Source organism: Nuphar pumila, chromosome 12 (assembly GCF_984573655.1).
Source record: "Nuphar pumila chromosome 12, dmNupPumi1.hap1.1, whole genome shotgun sequence".
NCBI lineage: Eukaryota > Viridiplantae > Streptophyta > Magnoliopsida > Nymphaeales > Nymphaeaceae > Nuphar > Nuphar pumila.
The window spans coordinates 15897504-15921097 of record NC_143260.1 but is presented as its reverse complement, the minus strand read 5'-3'; the positions used below and the strand labels follow the sequence as shown (position 1 = coordinate 15921097).

The following is a 23594-nucleotide window of genomic DNA, read 5'->3' as shown; positions in this document are numbered from 1 at the left end:
CTATCATAAACCGAACTTAGACCAAACTGGGTTTGGGTTCAGTTTTTGATGTTCTAATAAAGGTCTCAGATCCAGTTTAGACCCAAAACAATCTGAACTGGGTCTGGTCTAGTTTGTACCAAACTGGATCTGGATCCAGTTTGCTTAACTAGAGAGAGAAACAGAAACAAAACCCTTTCAGGTTCAGTTTGGATTGAACTTAGACCAAGCTAGGTCTATGTTAGGTTCAGTGAACCCAGAAAGAAGTGAGAAAGAGAATGAGAGAAATGGGTTGGACCCACTTGGTTCGGGTTCAACCCTATTCTAATACATGTGTATAAGTATATATAAAGATGAGTGAGCTGTTGGAACAACCAAACTTGGTCCTAGTCAGCCAGGTCTAGACTGAACACAAACCGAGCTCAATTCTGACTTGGACTGGGTCAGGTCAGACTCACAACTTAGTAAAAAGACCAAAATGCCTTTATAGCATGCGCTTCGTAATTTGGTCATAACTCCTCACCTCAGACTCATAATTGGGTGAGGTTTAGTTCGTGGGAATCAAGATGCATAAGGAAATTTGTCTATCCTTTTTCATGACCAAACACACAACACAAAAATGAGGTTTGATAGACCACCATCGAGATGGGTAGTTTGGTAATTTTATAAAATATAAGCGATGTCTGTTTAGTAATTGAGTCTTTATGTATTGAACAAATCCTATTACTACTACAACATACTCGACTACAGGTTAGAGTTCAACACTTGTATTTAGGTAAGGGATATTATGAGAATTTTTTAGTTAATAATAAACAATGTGTTTGTTTACGTGTATGAGATAGTTTGCATGAAATTATATATGCTTGAGAATGTAGTTGTTACTTTACATATAATGTAGTTGCTTGAAATGATTTTTATGCATGTTTGAGAGGCGAAATAAATGCAATTGAGTTAGCTACAATGCCGTGAATGGTTTCATGTATCCTTGAGTTTTCTATGCATATGAGAAAATTGTGTAATTTTAGACAAAAATCCATATTCTATGCTTCTTGAGAATATAAAAATACATGCATGTGAACATAATTGAGTATTTGAATGATTTCTTTGAGTCCCTTTAGTTATGTTTATTGCAAATTGAGTTATCTTAGCATGCTAGATTTAACCCCATAAATTCTTGAAGAGATGATAGATGAAAATGGCTACCTGATGGTTATCAGAGTGAGAGCCGCCATAAGCGTAGGCCACCCACGATTTATTGATGCAGAGACACTACATCTTCTGCATGCTTAAATTTTTGTGAATATCAAAACCCTAGGAATACCCTGAGAAACTTATTTGAGATACAGAGAAAATGAACTTGAGGGAGTTCATGTGGGAAAAGCAAGAGTTGCATAATGTATCCCAGGGATTATGTTTGACACAATAATTTGGGACTCTAGGCAGACTAAGATGTAGCATGAGCCACGAACTTTAGGGGCAAGTATAGCTCTTCAGTCTGACTCTCCGACTAGCTACCAGTGGGTCATCTTTCACTGCAGTGTCTAGTGATCTCAGTCGGATTTGGGTATTCTACACGGGTTGCTATGCCCATATTTGGCTATTTTCGGTATAGCCAATCTAGAGCGATAGTTAACGTTGAGTAAGTGTTAACTTATGAGTTTTGAGAAAATTAATGGGGGTTAAAAGAGACAAACATTTGTGTTGTGTCATGAAAAACTAAACTAAGATTAGGGGCTTAAAAACCACTATAGTTGTAAGTCAAAGTTTAAGTTGCTTATAAATATTTCTTACTGAGTTGTAGACTCACCGCCTTAATAATTACAACTATAGGTTTCAGGAGATCGACTAGAGACCGATCGACATAGCCACAATTTCAACAAGTGTTCATAGGCGGCTTGATGAAGATGGGGCTTTCCTTTTATGCTTTATTTTATTGAACTCTTGATATGTACGAATGATGTAGCCTGTGAAGGTTTTTATTATGTTATTATAATGTTTTATTTGAAAAAAAATTTATGCCATGGTTCCACTGTGCTCACTTTAGACTCTTCCCTTTGGGAAGTAATACCTACAAACCCGGACTCGAGAGGTCCCGGATCGGGGTGTTACATCAACCCTTATTCCATAGCAACCACTGATATGTGGTCTCTGATGTTGGACAAAATTCCATCTAGACACTCTTCGTGGAAAGTTTTTTTTTTTATCGAGGGCAGGTAGGCTGGTCCTTATTAAATCAGTCCATAACTGTTTTCCCATCCATGTACCCTAGTTCACTCTTGATATATGTGGAAACTGGGTTGATCTTAATATGATAAAGGATCGATATTGAAGGATGTCTTATGGCATTTGGTTTAGTCCTTTATTAGAACTTTCTTAATTAAATTTTGATAGATATGAGTTCGACTGGTGGAAACTGTTGAATTGGAAGGTTTCTGAATATGAACATTGGTGAGTAGATCTCTTTCTTTTGCCTTAAAAAATGTTGATTTTATGCATTCTAAGATGTAAATTAGATTTTATTAAAAGATATCTTGTTGGAGGTAGAGGGATAACATATGAACTAAATTTGCTGGTTTTTTGACAAAACTGGAATTAAAATATGAATCATCAGGTACCATCTTTGATGAGAATGCCTTTGATACTGATACAGAGCTGCTGAACAATTTGGATGTGGAATTATTTTGGAACTAAGGGTACGTTTGGTTGCTTGTTGGGTGCTGTGCAAATGAGTTTCACTTTCTAAATCTCATGAGAACTCGAATCTCATGAGGTCTCATGATATTCGAGTTCTCACACATGAGATTCACTTTCTAAAATGACTCGTTTGCAAAGGCAAATGAGTTTCACTTTCTCATGAGGGTACCTTTTACGTTTGGATGCTTTTGCAAAAAAAACAAATGAGATTGACTTTCTAAAGTGTATGAGGAAGTGAATCTCATGTGATCGAACCAAACATACCCTGAGTTTTTTTTCCTCCATAAATGGAACTAGATAAGTGTAACTTGTTTCTTTTTAGGAAGACCAATTTGGCAGTACGACAATTGGAATAGTCTTATTCTGCTGTGCTAAAGATGCTATGCTTAATTTGACAACTGGCCGTACCACAAAGTGCTAGGTACTCAAACACCTTGCTAGACTTTTGACTCTTTCCTTTTATAAAGATTGAAAATTACCATGTCAATTTTTGAAGTTTTGATCCAAATAGGAGCCTAGCTTGAGCAGATTGTAGGCCCTTTGCTAGGAAAAAGATTTAGGAACTTAACAAAATGGAGCAGTAAAGGGCAGGAATATTATCTTATCAAATTATCAGCCACTTTGATACAAATCCTGCAAGAGAGCAAAATTGGCCCTAGAGAGAAAGGGAGGACCACCCTAAAACATTCTTGAAAATTTATTAAGAAATGCAAGATCTTTATGGATGCTGTTGGAAAAAACATAATCATCAGGTGAAGTTTGGAAATTGATCCATAGTAGTCCTCGTCCTTACGTTCTTTGTGAAAAGTGGGCTGCATTGTCCGTCCTGGAGTCTAAGGAATTTGATTACTGAAGTTTTACTGCTGCTTACTACTTAAATCTACAACTGTCTAAGAAACCCCAAGCAATAAGGTACTTCTGTCGATCCTCTTAAGCACACTATCTGCCTCAAGACTACCAATTAAATCTCATATCTCTAACTTTCAGTAGTTGAGGGTTTAAAATATCTCCAGTGCCATGGTCTCCTATATTTTAGTTTGACCACGATTTGGTTGGTCTCCTCTTTGAAAAAATATTGTTGTGCAGAATTTACCTTGTAGGAGTCATGCAGATTCATTCCACTATTGTCTATTTGTCTTATTTCAGCAAGCTGCAGGATTTCAATCTGGTGGAGTCTTTCTCCTAGCTGACTGAGTTCCTAGACACAAATCCTTGCCCTACGACCAGATGATGCAAAAATGAAACTGTATGGAGCAAATCTAAGACTGTTATATTAAGAGGATTAAAACATGATAAGAAGAGAAATTAATGCGAATAAAATTATATCTTGATCCTCAGAGAATTCCTGAGACACACAGCCTAAAAGAGTAGTGTCATAACAGGCTATTAAAAAATAAAGAACATTTTTACTGTGAAATAATTTATTCAAATGTATGTTACATATTCTCATCTTCTGCTCTTCTCTGCAAATTATTCCCACTCAAAGTTTAGTTTGTATTTTCTCTTAATATTAGTGTCCATTGCTTTTGGTTGAAGTATATGAAATTGGGCAGCAGACATTCTATTGTCTTCTGATTTTTATTTTTTTTCAGACAACTAAAAGGAAGGGATGGATTAACCATGGAATAAGAAGTCCGGAATCCATTGCTGATCACATGTACCTCATGGCAATTATGGCCTTGATTGCTACTGATATTCCTGGTGTTAATAGGGAAAGGTAGCTGGTAGACTCAGCTCGTTGAAATGTAATATTTTTTATTGTATGCTAAGTTTATATATATATATATAAACTTCTTAGGTTTTTGTGTGTTGCCAGTATTGTTTTATTTGGTGTGTTTCTGTAGACATTTATCTCACTACTAAGTGGATTTATTCTACCTCATCATTTTCTTCAAGCAGGTGCATAAAGATCGCAATTGTGCATGATATTGCTGAAGGTATTTTGAATTTATGATCTTTGTTCCAACTTGGAATTACATTTGTGCAAGTTCAATAAAAAATTCTGATGCTATGGAACACTGCTTATGCAACATTACATTGCATTAGAGAATATTTCCTTCTAATTTGCATATGCAAACTTCCTTTTTGTTTCTTTTTATATACGTTGCAGGCAAGATAACCCTCCATACAATAATCATGTAGGTTGTAAACCTTTATTTTGTACAATTTTATGTTCTTTATTTCAATAATTACACCAATGAAAGGTTTTATGCAATCCTTGAGAGAGTGAAAGGAACCCTGGGCCAACTTAAAGCAAGTTCTACATTCCCAGGTGCCAATAAATGACCTATTCTCTTTGAGTCTATCTGACTGAGATTCAATTCCTCTCAATTGTCATAGGCACTAAATTGAGTTCCTTATGACATTCTATGATGAATAGCAGGTCCTCCTTATCCTCATTGTTCTTTTTTTTCTCCTGCTAGGGAAGCCACCACGAGGACGATCTCCACCATCTCTAAATGTTGGCCCATCTATGATCTCTACTCCTTGCCCGAAGGACAATATAAACCAAGGTTGTCCGTATCGTATCGTATTGTACGATACGGTACAATACGATACGTATTGTTACTGTGGGGTGTTTTGATATGATACACATCCGTATCTCGATACGGGTGTGTATCTTACAATACACCCTTGTATCTTACGATACACCACTGTATCTTACAATACACTATGATACGGGGCGTATCTTAAGATACATTATAAATGCAGTTTAAATGCACTTATTAAATTTTTTTTTGAAAACATATGAGGCCCCTTGTGGCTAGTTCATATTCATCCCTAAAGAGCTTAAGAGCTATGTCACATGGGTGCGGGTGCAACACGGGTGCGGTGCAATTTCAAAAATTTTGGACATGGGGACTCAGCTATATATATATATAAATTTATATATATATATATAATTAACTATTTTTTTAAATATAAAATATATAAGCATGCACATCAATTTTAACTATTTTTTATTTCATTAACATCCTGATTCTGAAGATGTGTTTTACAAAGGATCAGAAGGTCGGGTCCGATATACCGGACCCAATTACACTGGCACAAAAAACTGCAATATTTAACGAACAAATGATATTTTCAAAACATGACATTTTTCTCTGCACCTACTACTGAAAATACCCCAATAAAATCGGGGTGTTTTCAAGATAAGTCAAAATCCTGCCTTCTCTTTCAAACGAAGCCATCTCCCATGAGGGGCTCTGCCTGCCGGCAATGAAGGAGAGGGCAAAGAGGGGAGGGGGAAGCGACGTAGAGGAGAGGTCTCGGCCCCTCCCTTGCGTACAGAAGGAACGAGGAGGTAGGGAGGGGCTCGGCCCCTCTCCTATGGAAACAAGGCAGCAGGGAGGGGCTCAGCCCCTCCCATGCAAAAACAGGATGGTAGGGAGGGGCTCGGCCCCTCCTCTGCGCAAACAGGAAGAAGAAGAAGACAACGAGATGGAGAAAGAGATATTACCTGAGAGGTGGCCGGAAAAGGAGTCGTCGGCGTTGGAAGGCTCACGGGGGGTGTTGGCATTGGCTGCCGGAATACGACGAGCGGGAGGGGGGCTGCAGGCGTTGGGTGGCCGGGAAACGAGAGGGAAAAGGGAGGCTCGAGGGGCGGTGGTAGAGGGTCGCCGGTGGCCTGTCGGAGCTTGGATGAGAGAACCCTAAAAGTCTAAATCGAATTCGGGGGGTATTCCCCTCCCCCTGCGCCTCTTAAGGGTTGGGCCCCGACCCTTAAGACTATTTTGGATCCGGGTCGGGTCCAGATTCAGACCCGACCCGAGTCTAAATTACTTTTCAAATTGGACGAATATAGACTTGGTCAAATTTGACCGATTCTATAAAGTGGACGGACTCGACCTAGGTGCGTTGATCGAGTTCGACACCTGTTGACCGAGTCTGCCCCGTGTCCGAAGCCACACCCGTGTCTGCACCTGTGTCGGGGCGTGTCAACGCGGGTGCGTCGACCCCTGGTCGAGTCTGTGTGACATAGCTTAAGAGTGATTTAGAGATTTTTTTTTTCAAAGATGTTGATGATACTCATTGATTGGCGTTATCTAATTCATTTTTGTTTGAAATTTTAAAAAAATTAGTTATATAAAATTTTTAAGCATTAAAAAAACAATGTTTTTTTTTTGTTTATGTAAACACGCATTATTATGAATCTTGTAACTTATTAGCTTAGATTCGTTATTTAATATGCATATTATTTCAAAGTTTGCATTTTCTTGTGAGATTGCTATTTATAGCATATTATCTTGATTATTTAAGGTTCAATGTCTTATGCATGCCATTCATACCAAGACATAAATGCTTCATATGTGATTTTATGGTTGTATTTTGTGAAATTCATCATTGTTTCATGTGTTATGATTTTTTTTTAGAATTTTTGTTATTTTTTTCTGATTTTTCTTGAGTTTTTGATTTTTTTTATTAAAATTTACGATACGTTTACGATACTGTGTAACTATGGGCCCGACCAATATGGGTTACAATACGATATATACAACCTTGATATAAATCACTTACCTCACCAAATTAAGCAATATCTCGAAGAAAGTGCATAACCAGAACATTGAAATGTTGATTCTTCAACCTCCATACACAAGCAACTATAACGAAGTATGCGGAAATACAAAAACAAGAGCCTCTATCATAAACACAAGGTGCACATACACAAGTCCACTATGGGACAATACAAAAGCCAACAACGGCTATAACAGAATAAAAAATATATATAACTTTATTGATCAAATGCTTAAGCAAAAGCATTAAAGAATGAAGGGGAACAAACACCCTTATATATACACACACATATAAGATAGAAGCCATTGGGGAGCTCCTAATAGAGTCATCGTTGGAAGCTCCCAATGGTTATATTTATGACCGTTGAGGAGCCCCCAACGACTCTATGGTCAAATGACCATAGAGCTGATGCTCTATTAATAAAGACAAAAAGATTAAAAATAAGAAAGTAAAAAACCTGTTCCTAACTATCAAAACAAATACTATATGTATGCTATTTTAATACCCCCTCAAACTTACGGTGTGAGTATCGAAAGTTTGTTGAGAAGAAACAAAAAACGAGGAGCAACAAGAGCCTTGGTAAAAAAATATGCAAGCTGAAATCCTGATGTGACATATGACAACTTAATAGTTCCTCTTAAGAATTCATCACAAACATATTGAGAGTCTATATCAATATGTTTGGTGCAAGGTTACCAAACTAGGAAGCGGTGGGAAACGATATGAGAAGCGAAAGCGAGAAGCGATGCATTTTAAAATGTATAGGAAGTGGGAAGTGATGAATTAAAAAAAGCAATATAAGAATTGAATGAGAATCGAAATGGAATGCAAATAAAAACTAAAATAAAAGTAATTATTGTTAAATTTCATGATTTTTAGTGTAAGAATTAAATTTTTAATAAAATTTAAAAATGATGACTGCCAATTTAGAGAAAGCACATGGAAGTGAGTGAGAAGCGTGAGAGAAAACACATAAAAAACATGGAAAGTAGAGTGAGAGAACATACAAGAATAATAGATGAAGCGTATGAAAACATAGGAGAAGCGTGGAAGAATCGAGATTCTCATCAAGTTTCGAAAGCGAGGAGTATCGTGCTTTCGAAGCAAGTTTTCGGGAAGCGAGATTCCCACTTATCTAAGAAGCTTCCAATAACTTTGGTTTGGTGCGCTCATGGAATATATGGTTGTTGGCAATGTAAATTGCACTTTTATTATCGCAACACATCTTTGAAGGTTTGGAGATGACAACCCTAATATCTCTGAGAATATTTTTTAACCATACAAGCTCCATAGTTGTCGTGCCATAGCTCTATACTTAGCTTCAGTAGATGACAATGAGACAACGAGACCTTCAACTGCTTCTTGCATCTCCATGTAATCAACAAATCTACTACAAATACACAAAAACCAGTAGTTGAGATTCTATCATTGAGATTTCCTCCCAAATCTGCATCAATATAAGCAAGTAAATCTAAAGATGACGATGATGATAAAAAAAACCCTTTAGTTATGATATTCTTAAGATATTTGACAATCTTGAATTGACTAGCAGAATGAACTGCATGAGCTATATCAGGTCGACTGAGTGTCCCAATCAATTGTTTATAAGGTGTAGGATTTTCAAGAAGTGTCCCATCTTCAAGTCTTAATTTAACATTCATCACTTCAAGAGTCCACTTTTTTATCATATGAAATACCAGATTTAACACAAATATTTGCAACAAGCTTCCTTTGAAAAAGAATGTATCCTTTGGGAGAGTAAGAAACTTCAATACTTAAAAAATATCTTAAGAAATCCAAATCAAACATATCAAAATTTTCTTTTAAAACATTTTTAACATAACTAACTCCTTGTTTGTCACTCCTAGTTATAATCATGTTATCTACTTATAATAAAAGAATAAAAATATTGGTACCTATACTTTCGACAAAAAGAGCAATATCAGTATAACATGAATGAAAACCCAAATGAGTCATAACATTACTGAATTTATCATACCAGACCTTGGGAGTCTGTTTAAAACCATACAAGGCCTTTCTAAGTTTAAGAGTTTTTCCTTTTTCAATATTAAATCATGGCGGAGGATCCATATAAACTTCTTTATTTAATTCTTTATTAAGAAATATATTTTTACATCAAATTGATATATAGGCTATTTTTAGTAGAGACAACTGCTATGAGGGTCCTAACACTAATCATCCTAGTTACATGTGCAAAAGTTTCTTCATAGTCAACTTCATATTCTTGGGGATAATCTTTGGCTACTAATCTCGCCTTATATTTCTCTCGAGTTCCATCACTCTTGGTTTTAACCATAGTCACCTGTATCGTTAAAGGTAATTTCTTGGCGAGGGTATTTCTTGGAGAGATGTTCAAAAGTTGATAAATCTCGAGATTTTAAAAAATTGAAAAAATATAAATAACAACAAAAAGCTAAGAAAATAATAAGTTTTTCATTATTTTTCTTTCAAAAATATAAAGAAACATGTTTTAAAGGTTTTAAAATAAAAAATAGGAAATGCAAACTTAAAATAAAGAAAGTTTTTTTTTTTTCAAAATATATCACGATATTTTGTTTCTGGCGATATTTTGAAAGTATCGTGATATATTCTTGATATTATCGGCTACCTTGAAATAGCCAATAATATCACAATATTTTCAAAATATTGGCAATATCGGTGACAATGGTTTTAACCTTAAATACTCATCTACAACATATGATTTTCTTTCCTAAAGGCAAAATAACTATTTCTCATGTATTGGCTTTCTTAAAGGCATCTAATTCTACTTTCATAGCCTCAATCCAATGGGAATTTTTTTTAGCTTTGTTATAATTAGATTGTTCATGATAAAAATGTAGTGTTATTAAGCAAACTCTATATTTTGGGGATAAGGAGTCATATGACAAAAACCTATTCGGTGGAATGGAAGCATGGCTAGATTTTCTATAGGATAATTATGATCAATTTCTAAGTTACTATCTAAGGTCTCTTCTTCGGGAGATTTGAGGATTTCTTTGCTTATGCTAGGTATAAACATTTATATCTTTAGTAGGTCTTATTATCTTCTATATCACTATCTTTAGTAGAATTATCACAAGGTTCTACACTTTCATCGTTATGATGATCATCATTAACAGTTATGATGATCATCACTAACTTCATTATTCAAAGATTCATCACAATTAGAATCAACATTTCTTGGAGAGATCAAATAGAAAACTATAGTCTATTTCCTCTTTTCTATTGCCTTTATCAAAACCATTTTCATTTTTTAAGAGAGTCACATCTTTAGAGACATAAATTTTGTTATTTTTGAAATCATAACATGTATATCCCTTTTGATTTTCTTCATATCTAATGAAAACACATTCAATGGCTTTGGTGATAATTTATCTCTTTTGTGTAGGAGTACAAAACATTTAAAACAAAAAATTCGTAATCTTTTGAATTCAGGTGTCATCTTAAACAAATTTTCACACAGAGAAATATTTTGTAAAGATGATGATGGCATACAATTTATTAAATTAGTTGAAGTTAGAACGACTTCGGCCCAAAATGATTTTGGAATTTCTTTAGAAATGAGAAGGGTTCTGACAGTTTCCATAATATGCTTATGTTTTTTATTTGCTAGCCCATTTATTGAAGAGTTGTAGGACAAGATCTTTGATGGCAAATTTTATTTTATTTTAAATAATTTTGAAATTCATTGGATAAATATTCTCCACCCGAATCGGACCTAAGTATAGAAATGTTGCTTTGAAATTGATTTTTGACTATCATGTAAAATTCTTTAAAGAAAGAAAATACATTCGATTTTAAATTGAGAAAGTAGACCTACATATCTAGTAAAGTTATCAATAAATGTAACATAATATGAATAACCTCCTTTCAATATGACTGGAGAAGGACCCCAAACATCTAAATGCACTAATTTAAAGGGTCTTTTAGAAATGAAAGTTCTATTTGAAAAATAAAATAGATTTCATTCTGCTAACTATACAATCTTTGCATACATCTTTTTCATTACAATTTTTTTCCTTAAATGAAAAAAGATGCATCATAGAATAATATGGATGTCCAAGTGTTTTATGTCAAGTTTCGATATCATTATCTTAGATATAATTACAAAAAGATTTTAAAGGAAGAGATAAAAAATCTATGAAATAGAGATTTTTCCTCCTATGACTTTGCACAATCCATTTTCAGGACTAGAAATCCTGCACAAAATAACCTTTAGATGAAAATGAGATTTCACATCCATTATCGGAAATTTGAGAGATAGAGAAAAGATTTAAATTTAACCTAGAAACAACTCTAATTTTTTATTTTTTTAGAGTTTTTAGAATCTAAATTTTCAGTACTTTTAATTTTTAAAGATATTTTATCGGCGGTAGAAACACAAGATAAATTTGGGTTAGTGCATGTATCAGACTAGGCATTCTCATGTAGGGTCATATGAAAAGAAGCTCCCGAATCAAGAATCCATGAGCACTCACCAGGATTAGAAGAGGAAGCATTGACGACACCCGATGTAGAAGATGAAAATTTAAGTATTTGTTGCAGTGCCATGGTTAGTTGACAAGGTGTTTTTTAGTTCACCTCCACTTTTGCCTTCTTCCTCTTCCTTTGGTGTGAATTCTTCTATGGAAGTCACATTGTTTCTAAGCTTTATGTAGAAGTTCTGAAAACTACCACAAAAGTAGATATATATATATATATATATATATATAGAGAGAGAGAGAGAGAGAGAGAGAGAGAGACGACAGTAAAAATGAGAAAACTCGTTAAGTTAGATTAGGGCTAATCTCTATGTTAAATAGAGAGAGGCCAAAGAAAGAAATTACACACAAGTCCCTCATTAAACACTAAATATCAAATAACCTCTAGTTTAAGAAAACTTAAACTTAAAACCTCTTAATCTCAACACTCCCCCTCAAGCTGGAGCATAGATATCTATCATGCTCAGCTTGTCACAACATTTTAAGAAATTTGGTCTAGCAAGAGGCTTTCTAAACATATCTGCAACTTGGTCCTCCGACTTTAGATATTTGGTAGTGATATGACCAGCTTGAACCATATCTCTTACATAGTGGCAATCAACCTCAATGTGCTTTATTCTCTCATGAAAGACATGATTGTTCGCTATATATGTGGCAGCCTTGTTATCACACATCATGGTCATAGGAGAAGAAACCTTCACCTGAAGATCATGAAGAACAGTACGAACCCACATCAATTCAACAGTTGTTTGGGCCATAGCTCTATATTCTGATTCTGCACTCGACCTAGAAACCACATTTTGCTTCTTACTTTTCCATGAAATCAAGTTGTCTCCTAGAAACACAGAATCCTGTGGTAGATTTTCTATCCACTACAAATCCTGCATAGTCAGCATCAGAATAGGCCATTATCTCTAGAGTTCCACCTTTCTTGAACAATAACCCTTTTCCAGGAGAAGATTTTAAATACCTGAGAATCATTATAGCTGCATTCCAGTGTACCTCAATTGATTTGTCCATAAATTGGCTAACTTTGTTTACTGCTAAAGCAATATCCGGCCTGGTCACAATTACATAAAGTAGCTTCCCTACTAGTGAGCGATAACTTTTGCTATCAACCGGTTTTGACCCTTCTTCAAACAACTCAACTTTATGGTCCATGGGAATATTTGCTGGTTTAGCTCCCAACATTCCCGTTTCCTTTAATAAGTCAAGAACATACTTCCGTTGAGACAAAACCATCCCTTCACGACTCTTGGCAACTTCTATACCCAGAAAATATCTAAGTGAACCAAGGTCTTTTGTAACAAAGTGTTTTTGAAGATAAGCCTTTGTGGCTTCAATATCTTTTACATCATCTCCTGTAAGAATGATGTCATCCACATATACCACCATAACAACTATGCCTGAGTTAGTTTTCTTAATAAATAGTGTATGATTTGCCGCTGACATATTAAAGCCAAAGCGTGACATCACTTCAAACAACTTTTGAAACCATGCACGCGGACTTTGTTTCAAGCCATAAATCGCCTTTCTTAATCTACACACCTTTTGACACTCCCCCTCAACCTCGAATCCTGGAGGTTGTTGCATGTAAACTGTCTCAGATAGATCCCCATATAGAAATGCATTTTTCACATCTAATTGACACAAGCTCCAACCATGATGAACAACTACTGAGAGAACAAGACGAATGGTGCCCATCTGTGCAACAGGAGAAAAAGGTTTCAAAGAAATCAATACCATAAGTCTGAGTATACCCTTTTGCTACTAATCTGACCTTGTACCTTTCAATAGAACCATCCGATTTGTACTTTATTGTATATACCCATTTGCATCCAACAATGTCAGCATCCACTTGGGAATCAACTAGATCCCATGTATGCTGAGACACTAAAGCATCCATTTCTTCTTGCATAGCCAGCTTCCAACGGTTATCTAGCTCTACCTGTTGATAGTTCAGAGGAATAGTTTCAACAGATAAGGCTGAAATGAAAGTTTTCATCTGATTTCCAATTCTGACATCAGAGACAAAATGAGATATGGGATATAAGGTACATTGTCGTGTCCCCTTGCGTAGAGCGATAGGCCTGTTATCATCATCATGAAGATCACTATTGCCAGTAGTACTTACCTCAGGAGAAGAAGAGGATGAAGGCACTTGCGGAGGTGGAGCTCTACGCACATATACCAATGGAGGATTATTAAATCGTGAAGATGATGAAGTTTGATTCAGTAATGAGGGCACAAATTCCAAAGGAAAAGAATGTATAGGTAATAGAAAAGACTCGGCTGGATCAACCTGCAGCGGGGAACCGGTACTAGAGTAATATGAAGTGGATTCCAAGAAAGATACATTCGCACTGACATACTCTCGGCGAGAAATAGGATCATAACATCGATATCCCTTTTGATTTTTTGGATAACCTATAAATATGCATTTTGTAGCTTGAGCAACTAATTTATCAAGGTCAGGGCCAAGTTTGTGTACAAAACACACACATCCAAATATTTTTGGTGAGAAAGAGAAGAGTGGGGCATTAGGTTTTAGGATATGTAATGAAATTTGATCACCCACATAAGATGAAGGCATGCGGTTGATCAGATAACAACCAGTGGTAATCACATCACCTCAATATAACGCAGGAACATTGGATTGAATTATAAGGGTCCAGGCAACATCAAGCAGGTGCCAGTGTTTTCGCTCAGCCACCCCCATTTTGTTGAGATGAATAGGCACAGGTAGTTTGGGGTTGAATGCCATGATCTTGGTAAAATTGTAACAAAACTTTTGATTTAAACTCAAGAGCATTATCAGTGCGAACAATCTTGACAACAAATTCAAACTGAGTTTTTATTTCAAGAATTAAGGATTTAATAATACTTGAAAGTTCAGATCGTTATTTTATTAAAAACACCCATGACAACTTAGAGAAATCATCAACAATAACAAGATAATATCGACACTGAGTTCTAGTAGGAATCTTACTAAGACCCCATACATCTGCATGAAGAAGCTCAAAAACTTTATGACTAGACTGACTCTGACTCGAAGGGAACGAACTTCGATGATGCTTGCCCAACTGACATGATGTAGTAGAAGAAATTTGAGGAAAGACATAACGAAGCTTTGACAATGAAGGATGACCAAGACGACGATGCCACTGAACAGGACTGGATGAGTGTTCCACTGCAGCATAAACATTACCCACTGGATAATGTAGGTAGTAGACTCCATTTTCTTCATAGCCTCCACCAATCTTCTTCCCCGTCAGCAAATATTACTCTACAATTTAGTTCTTTTGTAAGGCAACTAACAGAGAGTAAACTTTGAGGAAAGTTGGGAGCATGAAGTGTAATAAGATATTGCGAAAATGTAAAAAGTGCTTATAAGCACTTACAACAATGAATAAAAGAGACAATATCACAAGTCCACTAAGGGACAAATACAAGCACAAGCCTTTAAGAAGGCAACAATATAAAAAGCCTCTTATTGAAAAGAGAGAGAGCTCTCAAGAATGAAAATATACAAGGGGTTCACCCCTATTTATACAAGAGGGAGAGGAGAGAAAGGAAGGCCAAAAGGCCTCAAAATGAGAGCCCAAAAGGGGGCTCCCATGGAGTCGTTGGGAGCCCCCAACGGTTACATTTGTGACCGTTGGGGGCTCCAACGACTCTATGGTTGGAGCCCCTTTTGGTCTCTAAAAAATACAAAAAAGAATTATAAAAAATAAAAATACATTTGAGCAAAACTCGAAAATAGTTGTTTTCTAAAACTATGTGAAATTACAAAAATACCCCTATTGGGTATTGATGTAATATATATATATATATATATATATATATATATATATATATGAAGTACATTTTAACACCCCCCTCAAACTTTACGGGGAAATGACGGAAAGTTTGCCAAGAAGAAACATGAAGCGGGGAGCCAGAAGAGCTTTAGTAAAGAAGTCCGCCAACTGATATTCTGAACTGACATACGGTAGAGCAATTGTTCCTCGTAAATATTCGTCACGAACATAGTGGCAATCCATTTCGATGTGTTTTGTACGCTCATGGAAGGTATGATTGCTTGCAATATAGATGGCACTTTTGTTGTCGCAACATAATTTTGAAGCTTCAGTAATATCAACCCCCATGTCTTTAAGCAAACTACGAAGCCATACAAGCTCCATTGTCGTGGTTGCCATAGCCCGATACTCAGTTTCAGTAGATGATAGTGAAACTTTCTGCTGCTTCTTGCATCGCCAGGCAATCAAAGAGTCCCCTAAAAAGACACAAAAACCGGTAGTTGAGACTCGATCATTAGGATTACCTCCCCAATCTGCATCAATATAAGCAAGAAGATTCAAGGAAGAGGAAAAAGATAAAAATAGCCCTTTATTGATGGTGTTCCGAATGTAACGGATGATCCGGAGAACAACGCTCATATGCACACTTGTAGGAGCATGCTGAAATTGGCTAACAGAATGAACCGCATGGGCGATATCCGGTCTGGTGATTGTTAAATAGGTGAGAGACCCAATGAGTTGTCTGTAGGGTGTGGGGTCTTTCAGAAGAACCCCATCCTCCAAACGTAATTTGACATTAATAACCTCGGGAGTCTCTACTTTTTTGTCATCAGAAATCCCAGACTTAGAACAGATATCTGCAGCAAGCTTCATCTGTGACAAAATATATCCTCGAGAAGAGTAAGCAACTTCAATTCCAAGAAAATATCTAAGAAAACCTAAATCAGACATATCAAAATTATTTTTCAACATATTTTTAACATTAATAATACTATTTTGATCATTCCCCGTGATAATCATATCATCAACATAAAGTAACAATATTACGATACTAGTACCTGCATTTTTAACAAAAAGAGCAGTGTCAGTATAACAAGAATGAAATCCCAACTTTATCATGATATCACTGAAACGATCATACCAAGCCTTAGGAGTTTGTTTAAGGCCATATAATGCTTTTAAAAGACGAAGTGTTTGGCCTTGCTTAATTAATTCCGGGTGGTGGATCCATGTAAACTTCTTCACTTAAACTTCCATTTAAAAAAGCATTTTTTACATCAAGTTGATAAATAGGCCATTTTTTGGTTGATGCGACAGCTATTAAGGTCCTGACACTGGTCATACGAGCTACGGGAGCGAATGTTTCTTCATAATCAATGCCATATTCTTGGGAGTATCCCTTAGCGACTAATCTAGCTTTATATCGTTCCAAAGAGCCATTGCTTTTAGTTTTAACCTTGAAGACCCAGCGACACCCAATAGGTTTTTTGTGTGGAGGTAGATTAACTATTCCCAAGTATTAGCCTTTTGTAATGCATTTAGTTCAACTTGCATTGCTTCAACCCAATGTGAAATGGATTTAGCTTGATTATAGTGAGTGGGTTCAAAATAAGAGTGTAGGGTTATTAAACATGCCTGATAATTGGGTGTTAAGGAATCATAGGATACAAACCTATTTGGTGGTATTGATATTCTAGAAGAATGTCTAACTTGTGGTTCTTCAGAAATTTGAGAGTATTTTTCGAGGGCACTAATAGGGTTTTCTTGATTTCTTCTTGAGTAAACATTCATATTTGTATCATTATCATTTGAAGGTATTATATCAAGATGGGACGCCTCACATGTATCTTCTATGTTTTCAAGAAAATCTTCTTGTATGTCATCAATAAGATCATATAAAAATATGTAATCAATTTCATTTGTTTCTTCGATTTTATCAAAACCATTCTCTTCTTCTAGAAATGTTACATCTTTTGAAACACATAGTTTATCATTCTTAAAATCATAACATCTATACCCTTTTTTATTTTCACCATACCCTAGAAAAACACATTCAATTGCTTTTGGAGACAACTTATCTCTTTTATGTGATAGGACAAAGCATTTGTAACAAAAAATACGAAGACGATTGAAATCGGGTGAAAGTTTAAAGAGTTTTTCATAGGGAGAAGCATTTTTTAGTTTAGAAGAGGGCATTCTATTGATTAGATAGGTTGCGGTTAGAACGGCTTTGGCCCAAAACTTCTTTGGAGTATTTCTAGAAACGAGTAATGTTCTAGCGGTTTCTATAATGTGCCTATGTTTCTTTTCCGCTAGGCCATTTTGTTGAGGAGTCCTAGGACATGACCTTTGATGACAAATGCCATTTTGGGTTAAATAGTTTTGAAATTCGTGAGATAAATATTCACCACCGGAATCAGATATGTTACTTTGGAATTGATTTTGAATTTTTCTATGAAAATCTTTAAAGAAGGTAAATACTTCCAATTTATGACTAAGAAAATAAATCCAAACATACCTAGTAAAGTCATCAATAAAAGTAACATAATATGAATAGCCCCCTTTAGACATAACCGGAGAAGGCCCCCAAACATCCGAATACACCAATTCAAAAGGTCTTGATGAAAGAAAATTTCTAGTTGGAAATGGAATAGACTTCATTTTACCAAAAATGCAATCTTTGCAATTAATTTCTTTTTTCTTACAAAATTTGTTTCCAAAAGGGAAAAGATACATTTTGGAATAACTTGGATGACCAAGTCTTTTATGCCAAATTTCCATGCTTTTTTCTTGGACATAAGAACAAAAATAATTTGTAGGGAGATCGAGATGGTCCATATAATAGAGGTCTCCCTTTCTATGGCCTTGCCCAATCCGCTTCCCGGACCGGAGATCCTGCACAAAGCAACTATTAGATGAGAGATATTTCACATCCATGGTCGAAAATTTAGGAGACCGAAAAAAGGTTTAAATTTAGTTTGGGAACAACTCTTACTTTTGGAACACAAAAAATTTGAGAATCTTTAAAAGAACCAATACTTGAATTTTTTAAAAAGGTTCCATCGGCTGTAGAAACACAGGAATCCTTTGAATTGGTGCAAATATCAATAAGTGCATCTTCATGAGGGGTCATATGAAAAGAGGATCCGAAGTCAAGGATCCAAGAATACGTACCGGGTGAAGATGTAGAAGCAATAGCCGCACCCGATGTGGAGGAAAAAACTTTTAGAATTTGTTGGAGAGCCATAGATATTTGCCCAAGAGTTTCCTTGAGGTCATTGTTCTTGCCTTCATCTTCTTTGGTGGTAGATTCTTCAAGAGAGGCCACCTTAGGCTTGAAAGTTCCATTAAGCTTTGGGCAAGCGGGTTTAATGTGACCCGGCTCATAGCAATGATGACAAACAATTATTTTTCTTCCTCCATTATAGTTTCCTTGTTTCCCAAAATGAGGAGGTTTATAGGTTCTTACATTGTTACCCGGTTTTGATACGGCAAGTACTTCATCAACATGTTTACTCATGCCAAGCCTTGTCTCCTCTTTAGTGATTTCGCAATAGCATACTCAATAGGAAGAAAAATAGATCTACGGAGAAGTGAGGATCTCACTTGCTCAAATTCGGGACGTAGCCCAAAAAGAAATTGAAACAATCGTTCTTGTTTCATTTGTTTTTGTCTTAAATCAATATCTTCCATAGAAACCCATTTTGGCTCTAAAAGAGCCAATTCATCCCATAGAGGGTTTAGGGCACTATAATAGTCTTGAATGCTAGAATCACCTTGTTTGGTGGTTCTAATCTTTTCTTGCAAGACATATGCTCTTGCAAGATCCTTTTGGGTATACATACCCTTCATAAAGGACCAAGCCTCATTGGCTCTACGAAATTTAGCTATATTAGCACATACCTTAAGCTCAACATTGTTCATAAACCACGCAAGGATTTTCGCGTGATTGCTTTCCCAATCTTCCACTTCTTTTTTATGGTTTTCAATGGCCTTGAGGCGAGCATCTCCTTCAAGAGCCTTTTCTTGACCTCCTTCGTTCTTCGTGAGCATAAGCTTAGGTTCCAGAACGGTACCCATGACAAAACCCCAAAGTTTCTTTCCTTTGAGATTATTTTTCATTGTCGATGCCCACATCATGTAATTCTTTCCATTGAGCTTGAAGGATAGGTCAATCTTCGCCTCCGTGATGTTTCTAAGAAGTGAGAAGAGATACACAAAATATGAAATACACGAACCACACCTTTCCTTCAAGAATCGAGTGGCTCTGATACCATGTAATGAGATATTGCAAAAATGTAAAAAGTGCTTATAAGCACTTACAACAATGAATAAAAGAGACAATATCACAAGTCCACTAAGGGACAAATACAAGCACAAGCCTTTAAGAAGGCAACAATATAAAAAGCCTCTTATTGAAAAGAGAGAGAGCTCTCAAGAATGAAAATATACAAGGGGTTCACCCCTATTTATACAAGAGGGAGAGGAGAGAAAGGAAGGCCAAAAGGCCTCAAAGGGAGAGCCCAAAAGGGGGCTCCCATGGAGTCGTTGGGAGCCCCCAACGGTCACATTTGTGACCGTTGGGGGCTCCAACGACTCTATGGTTGGAGCCCCTTTTGGTCTCTAAAAAATACAAAAAAGAATTATAAAAAATAAAAAAGAAAAATACATTTGAGCAAAACTCGAAAATAGTTGTTTTCTAAAACTATGTGAAATTACAAAAATACCCCTATCGGGTATTGATGTAATATATATATATATATATATATGAAGTACATTTTAACATGAAGAACATTTTTCAACTGTAAGGTGGAGGATATAGAAATATTTCCCTGACCAGCAACTGGTGAGGAAGTCCCATCGACTAATGAGACTCCTCGATGAACAATAATATCCTTTAGATCTGAAAAGACAAGCGAATTTCCACACAAATGTCTGGATGCACCAGAGTCAATAATCCACTTACTATCATTCAGATGAAGATGATTCCCTGTTGAGTAGGCAACACCGACTACAGGAGGGGTGGAACTCGAAGGGCGAAGAGCTATCAGCTCATCATATTCTGCTCGACTGAGGGTGATACTGTCACTTGTAGAGATATTATCACGTACATTTGTTGCATCTAGTGTAGTAACATTTGCTTTTGGAGCATATGACTTTGATGAAGAAGAGGTTGGCTGACCATGCTTATCCCAACAACGATCTTCTAAATGTCCATATTTTCCACAGAATGTACATTGAAGTTTTCCTCTGCCTCCCATACCTCGCCCACGACCTCGTCCTCTGATATTCTGAATATTTTCACGCCTATAACCAGAGGAGACAACTAGAGCAAATGACTGGGTCACAGGATGAGATTGTGGAAGAGAGATCGCAAGTCGACTCAGACGATTGTATGCATCAACAAGAGTAGGTACATCTGATCCAGTCAACATTTGGACTTTTGCAACAGAGAATTCTGAAGATAAATCTGTAAGAAACCGAGCAACCATAGTCTGTTCTTGATGATCCTTTTGCTTCAAACAACAAAGAGGCCTGTGAGCATTGAGTCTTTCAAACGCAGCTTTGACGGATGCATAGTACTGGGCCAAGGTCTGATTTCCCTGCTGCAAATTATATATCTCCTGTTCGACTTGCAGGATACGACTCACATTAGTCTCTTGTGAGTACGTATCTCGAAGATTGTCCCACATCTGTTTGGCTGTATTATAGTAAATTAAACCATCTGCAATATGGGGTTCGACACTATTCATGATCCATGACATAACTATGTCATTATCTTCGTCCCAAGTAACGTATTTTCCCACCTTTTCATTGGGTTCATCTTCCAACAAAATATGTTTTCTACGATGTCCAGATACCGACATCATAAAAGTTCTGGACCGCCTGGCATAGTTAGTTTCATTCAACCTTACAGAAGAACCATACGAGAAGGGATTTGCAAAAGCCTTATACTCCCCAATATGTTCAATTTTGGAATCACATTTCGAAGTTTCACCCATACTGAATATTTAATGCTATTTCAACTGAAAAAAAAATCAGATTCACTCACTTGAACAACGTATTTTATAATCACACATCAGGCAAGTCCACGACTACACAGTTTGCCACATCAGAAATAAATTCTTGACAACCTACAAGTGACACAGAAAATAGCGTGTTTCACAATCACGCATCAGCCAATACTACGACCAGGCAGTTGTACTCAACACATAAATCCCACGACAGTAGATAAAAGATTCCCACAAACAAAATATTTTTCCACACGGCAACATGCTGTTTTCACAGCATACATGTTACGGCTGAAAAAAAATCACGACACAACAGGGAATCACGACTGCTGATATTCATATTCTGACATCGAACGACCAAATGAGATCTGAGAAGAACAGTACCATGTTGAACTCGACACCCAGATTCACGATCAAAGATAATATGAGCACACAGAAAATAAAAATCACGACAGCTGCTCCCAGACACATAAATCACGACAGCAAAAAAAAACAAGAAATCACGACAGCTGCTCCTAGACATATAAATCACAACAGCCAATTTTTTTTTCGTTTCTTCTGTGCACTATTAAAAAACTGTCATATCCCGATCTTGATGACACACAATCATCGTGTCCTTTAGATCTGATGACAGATCTGTGTCGTGACCTTAGTTAGACACCAGATCTGTTATCAGATCTATAAAAAAAATAAATGTGCACACCTGTTTCCAACCCTTTTTTTTTCGCCTTTTGTTGGTGTAGATCGATCACGCTCCCGAGATCTACCGCTCTGATACCATGTAGAAGTTCTTAAAACTACCACAGAAGAGAGAGAGAAGGAGAGAGAGAGAGAGACATCAGTAAAAATGAGAAAACTCGTTAAGTTAGATTAGGGCTAATCTCTATGTTAAATAGAGAGAGGCCAAAGAAAGAAATTACACACAAGTCCCTCATTAAACACTAAATATCAAATAACCTCTAGTTTAAGAAAACTTAAACTTAAAACCTCTTAATCTCAACACTTTAGACAAACTGGTCTAATATGACCCGACTCATTACAAAATGACAAACAACTCATTTTTATTCTTCATAGTTGTTTCATGACCCATTTTGCCTCTTAAATTGGGAAGGTTTATATGCTCTTACATTGTTGTCGGGCCTAGACACAATCAACACTTCATCTCTTTTTTTAGTCATGCCAAGACGAGTTTTTTCTTGGCATAGTTCGGCAACCACATTTTCTAAAGAAAGTAAAGATGTTTTATGAAGGAGAGAAGATCTTGTTCAAACTGTAGACATAATCCATATAAAAATTGAAAAAATTGCTCTCTTTCTATTTGTTCCGGCCTAAGTTCCACATCTTCGGTGGCTACCCACTTAGGCTCAAAAAGTTACAATTCATCCCATAGAGGGGATAAGATACTAAAAAAGTCACGTCCATTCATGTCTCCTTGCTTGGTTGTTCTAGTATTTTATTGCAAGTAATATTGTCTTGCAAGATCTTTTTGAGTGTACATGCCTTTCATGAACAATCAAACTTCATTTGCTTTTCTAAATTTGGTATAAACCATGCAAGAATCTTAGCATGGTTAATCTCCCAATCTTCTACTTTTGATTGATGATCTTCAATGGCTCCCTCTCTATCCACGTGTCAAGTTGATTACATAATCATAGTATATAGGATGACCCATTACCTAGTTTTTCTTCTTTGACATTTCTTGTTGTGCTCCAACATTAGTAGACGATGTGGGTGTAGATCCCTCCTCAGACACAGTCTTCTCAGGTTGCCATATTGTGTCAAACTCAACATTAAGAGACACTAAAAAACACATAATTTAACATATGACATTAAATTATACACAACACTAAGAAGCACAAAATTTATTCATCAATGAAAATAAATTATCAATCGTAGCTGCCATTATCCAAGCTCTACCATTGATATGATGCTTGTTTTGATTGATGATACCAGCCATTCTCTTTGAAAAGCAGCCACTACCACTTAGTGATAATCCTTATTCATAGTTGAGATCCTCCTAATATCTAATACCTCTAATTTAGTAGGCAGGCAAAATGAGTCCTGGGCACCACATGTTTGTCCTTCAAACCATA

General features: G+C 36.2%; 1 protein-coding gene across 1 annotated transcript in view; it reads left to right on the top strand.

Moving 5' to 3' along the window:
• Positions 1-23594, top strand: part of LOC149820117 (uncharacterized) — a 46921-nt gene that overhangs the window by 3440 nt on the left and 19887 nt on the right. The window contains exons 2-3 of the mRNA XM_089983339.1: positions 4266-4390; positions 4573-4610. Of these exons, the coding sequence (XP_089839465.1) occupies positions 4266-4390; positions 4573-4610 (163 nt within the window). The remainder of the gene's footprint in view (positions 1-4265; positions 4391-4572; positions 4611-23594) is intronic.